Source organism: Lathyrus oleraceus, chromosome 2, assembly GCF_024323335.1.
Source record: "Lathyrus oleraceus cultivar Zhongwan6 chromosome 2, CAAS_Psat_ZW6_1.0, whole genome shotgun sequence".
In the NCBI taxonomy this organism is placed as follows: Eukaryota; Viridiplantae; Streptophyta; class Magnoliopsida; order Fabales; family Fabaceae; genus Lathyrus; species Lathyrus oleraceus.
Genome location: NC_066580.1, coordinates 227,516,717 through 227,520,846, shown reverse-complemented (window position 1 = coordinate 227,520,846; position 4,130 = coordinate 227,516,717). Strand labels below are relative to the sequence as shown.

Here is a 4,130-nt window from a genome sequence, read left to right as displayed (position 1 = left end):
TTGTAAGAGAATACCCAAGAAAGGTACCTTCATCCGATTTTTCGTCGAACTTACCAAGGTTGTCTTTGTCATTGTTTAGGACAAAGCACTTGCATCCAAAGATGTGAAAGAAAGAGATGTTGGGTTTCCTTCCTTTGAAGAGTTCATATGGAGTCTTCTTTAGGATAGGTCTTATGTTAACTCTATTGCTTACAAAGCATGCCGTGCTAACCACATCTGCCTAAAAATACTTAGGAAGATTTGAGTCGCTAAGCATTGTTCTTGCAAGTTCCACCAATGACCTGTTCTTTCTTTCAACTACTCCATTTTGTTGTGGAGTCCTTGGAGCCGAGAAGTTGTGAAATATTCCTTGATCTTCGCAAAATAAATCCACTTGCGCCTTCCTCTTCTTGTTGGCAGAATCTTCTTCATCCCTTTGCTTTATCAGCTTTTGAATCTCTGAATTCTCGAACTCAACAATCTGATACTTGTTCTTCCGAGCGTCTCTCTCTTGTTGCATATGGGTCAAAGAAATCTGAAGTTTCTCAACAACAGTCACAAAAACAAGAGTAAGACATTTATCAATCATAGGCAAAGGCTCTTGGCGAGGATACGACATCTTAAGATGAAGAGCTCTAGCTTGGACTCATTAAGTTAAATGAGACACAATCTTTCCTTCCTAATTCTTTTCTTCCCTTCCTACGGATATTATACCAAGCACGAACAATATTCTTCTTGAAATATATATTATCTTCATTTTCCTTGAGATAGAAACTACTCAACCAAATGTTGTTTGGTTTACCCCTCATAGCATACCCAAACTGACGACGCACCAAAACTGGGTTGTAGTTAATGCCTTCCTTTGTACCAAGAAGGGGTACATTGGGAAACTCACCACAACTATCAATAATCATCACCCAATCATAAACACGATTATACCATACAATATCAGGGTGAGTAAGAGCCATGATTTTATGTGACCACCTTAATCCATTATTGAGATCCCAAAAGGAAGTAGATTGCGGCAAGTAAGAAATAAACCACTTGTACAGCAAAGGCATGCAACAGACAATCATTCCCCCACTCTTTGAAGTCCTATGGTGAATAGAATAATAAGTGTCTCCAAGAAGAGTTGGAAGTGGATTTCCAATCAAGAATATCTTTATGGCATTAATGTTAACGAAGTTATCAACATTGGAGAACAAAACCAATCCATAAATGAGAAGAGCGAAGATAGCCTCAAATGCGTCCACACTCCCCATACCAGCAAAATAGTGAGCTCTTCCTATCAAGGACTTGGCAGGAATCCCTTGAATACCACTCTTAGAAGTCATATGAGCTTCAATCTTGGATTTCTTCAAGTGAAAAGCTTTGGAAATATCAAGAGGATTTGGATCTTCTTCTAAACTAGAAAATGGAATCTGATTAGAAATAGAGAAACCAACCAAATAAGAGTACTCCTCCAAAGTGGGCATAAGCTGATAATCCGGGAAAGTGAAGCAATGATACATAGAATCATAAAACTGGACCAAAGTGTTGAGGATCCCATCTTCTATCTTAGTACCCAGAATAGATAAAAGCTTTCCATATCGGTCTTGTAAGTCCAAGGGATCAACTAGAAAGGATGCTAGCTTCCTTAACTCTTTCAAATCTGGACATCTGAAATCATATTTCTAAGTGTTCCTTCGTCCATAATCCATGGTCTGAAAATATTTGAAAACACGACCTTAGTTTCTTAAAATTTATTTTTGTGATGAATGATATGATGTATTTGTATGCATGAACGCAATAATCACACACAAGGGATCATGCACAAGGTAAACACAAACAAAGGTCAAGGGATGGATCAAGTCATCGTCAAGATCAATCATCCATTTTGGTGGATTAGGGTTTTCACCCCATCAACATCCAAGATCTATTGATATTTATGGTAACTAATCGGATCAACCAAGAATCAATTGGTTTGTTGCGAGTCACGAGCATGGAGTCGGGTTAAGAACCATCCCAAAGGAGTGTACTAAGGTTAAAAACCTATAGAGCATGTTCTAAAAAGTTCCTAGAGCCGTGATCCTGTCTATCGGATACTATAGGTTTGGATAACTGACTCATCAAGCCATAGTATTCTCAAGATAAACTTGTCTGAGTGTAGTATCGCGTATCAACTAAATCAGGATAGTTCCTGATTAGCCACCACATTACATCCTGATAAGTCCAAGAGGGGTTAAGAGTTCTAAGATAAACTCGTCTGAGTGTAGTAATCCCAAAGGGGCCTCCACTGAGCGGGGGATCTCAAGTCAACTTTTTTAGGAATGACTCCATCAAAGCCAACATTGACTATACCCACCATCCTAATCATAATTCTCTCATGTCCGGGTTAGGACTTATCTCACCACACAAAAATCACTTAACACAACAGACATAAAGTATCATACATACAATATATACAAACATACCAACATCAATAATCAACAAATATAATACACACAAAAATTATGCTAAACCCACCGAGGACTACTCCTCAGTAGAGTCACGACTTTTTTTTGTAGCAGTAAATTCATGACCACTGAGCTATTGGTTAAGTCAACGTCAATAAAACTAGAGTCTCTATCACGCTTTTATTATTTCCAAAGGAAAAGGGAGAAAGTACGAATAAAACCCAAAGATAAGAAGTTTTCAAATCAAAACTAATAAAATGTCAGATATTACAGGTAAGGGGGTTGAATACACAGAGGGAAGGTATTAACACCCAAGTGTCCTAGGTACTCCTAGGGAGCCCTTTTTGTGTGTACTTGTTTTTGTTGAAAAGATATTTGTTTTAAAAATAGAATGAGGGGATGGGAAAAGAATTCATTATTTACATTTTGTGTTTGATAAGACTTTTGGTCTTATGTCTACGTACCAACACAAATGAGGGATCGAAACCTCATAGTTTGTGGTAAAAATTTCAAAGATGGGTGAATTGATTTTAACAAAAGCTTAAAGATATTTTGTTATCAATGAGAGAACACTCAACCAAACATCCACCGATAATGAGGTCTTTACAACATTTAAGAGGGAGGGTTCTAACTCGGATTAAATCAACAAGTATCCTCTAACCCCTAGTAAATGGAAAGTCTTACACTCAACATATCATGGAATGGGAGAATTACATCTCAACCAAGGATAACTCAAATCTAAATGCTTTCTTTTTGAAAAGTTTAAAAGGAAAAAGGCACCAAATGGCCAAAATGATTAGATAAGGTTATTAGTTCTTTTTGGTCTTTTTTAAAATAAATTCAATATGATTAAGTCTTCTTACAAGTTTGATGAAGAAAATAGTTTGAAAATCAATGGCATAAGGCCAAGGTTTCTACTCATTAAAACAAGTCTAAGTTGAAAAACAACAAGCAAAGAAGTTTTGAAAATGAGAAGAAGATTTTGATATTAAAGAAGAAGAAGGTGGAGATGAAGAGGCTATCATATACAATATTAAGAGTTTTGAGTTAAAAAGATCTAACCCATGGGAAGCATCCACAAGATAATAGTGTAAGATAGAAACCCATTTCCTTTGGATTGTCAAACAAATAACAAAGCCATAATCATCCAAGCAATTAATAAGAAACCCAATGGTATCAAGTAAAGATAAATAATCATCCAAGCTACCACTCCAAAGAAAGCAATCTTCAATGTCCTTTATGTGTATCAGATGAAAAATCCCTTGAAACAAACTCATAGAGGAAAAATCAAACAATAACAATAAGATCAAGATAACAATTTAGACAAAGAGAAAGAGTGTATCAGATAAACCCAATGGAGTCTCTCAAGCTTCTATCAGATGAATGGAATTGGCCATGTTTTTGGCCTCAAATTAATGGCATTGGCCAAGTTTTTCTTCCATAGCTCAGGAATGTTGCCTACTCTAAGTCCATAGGTCCAAATCAAGTCACAGACAAAGATCCAACAATCCACTAATGTGTTTTTTAGTGTTTTTGTTTTTATTAAGGGTTTTAAGGTCCTAAGACCACAAACAAATTATGATCACAAGTACAAATATAATGGCTAAAGTGAGTAAAATGAAAATAATTGAAGCATAAACATAGGCCCAAGTGGGCAAAGAGCAAATGACTGAAGCATAAAATATTGACATGAATGTAAATGACAAGGAATGATGA

General features: G+C 36.2%; 1 protein-coding gene across 1 annotated transcript; it reads right to left on the bottom strand.

Moving 5' to 3' along the window:
* Positions 1-614: 614 nt before the first annotated feature.
* LOC127122689 (uncharacterized) lies at positions 615-1,490 on the bottom strand. Its single transcript, XM_051052987.1, has one exon. The coding sequence runs from the start codon at positions 1,488-1,490 to the stop codon at positions 615-617; it is 876 nt and encodes a 291-aa protein (XP_050908944.1).
* Positions 1,491-4,130: the final 2,640 nt, after the last annotated feature.

Excerpts from the sequence above, each read along its gene's own strand:
- LOC127122689 (XM_051052987.1), bottom strand. The coding sequence starts at position 1,490 with ATGTATCATTGCTTCACTTTCCCGGATTATCAGCTTATGCCCACTTTG.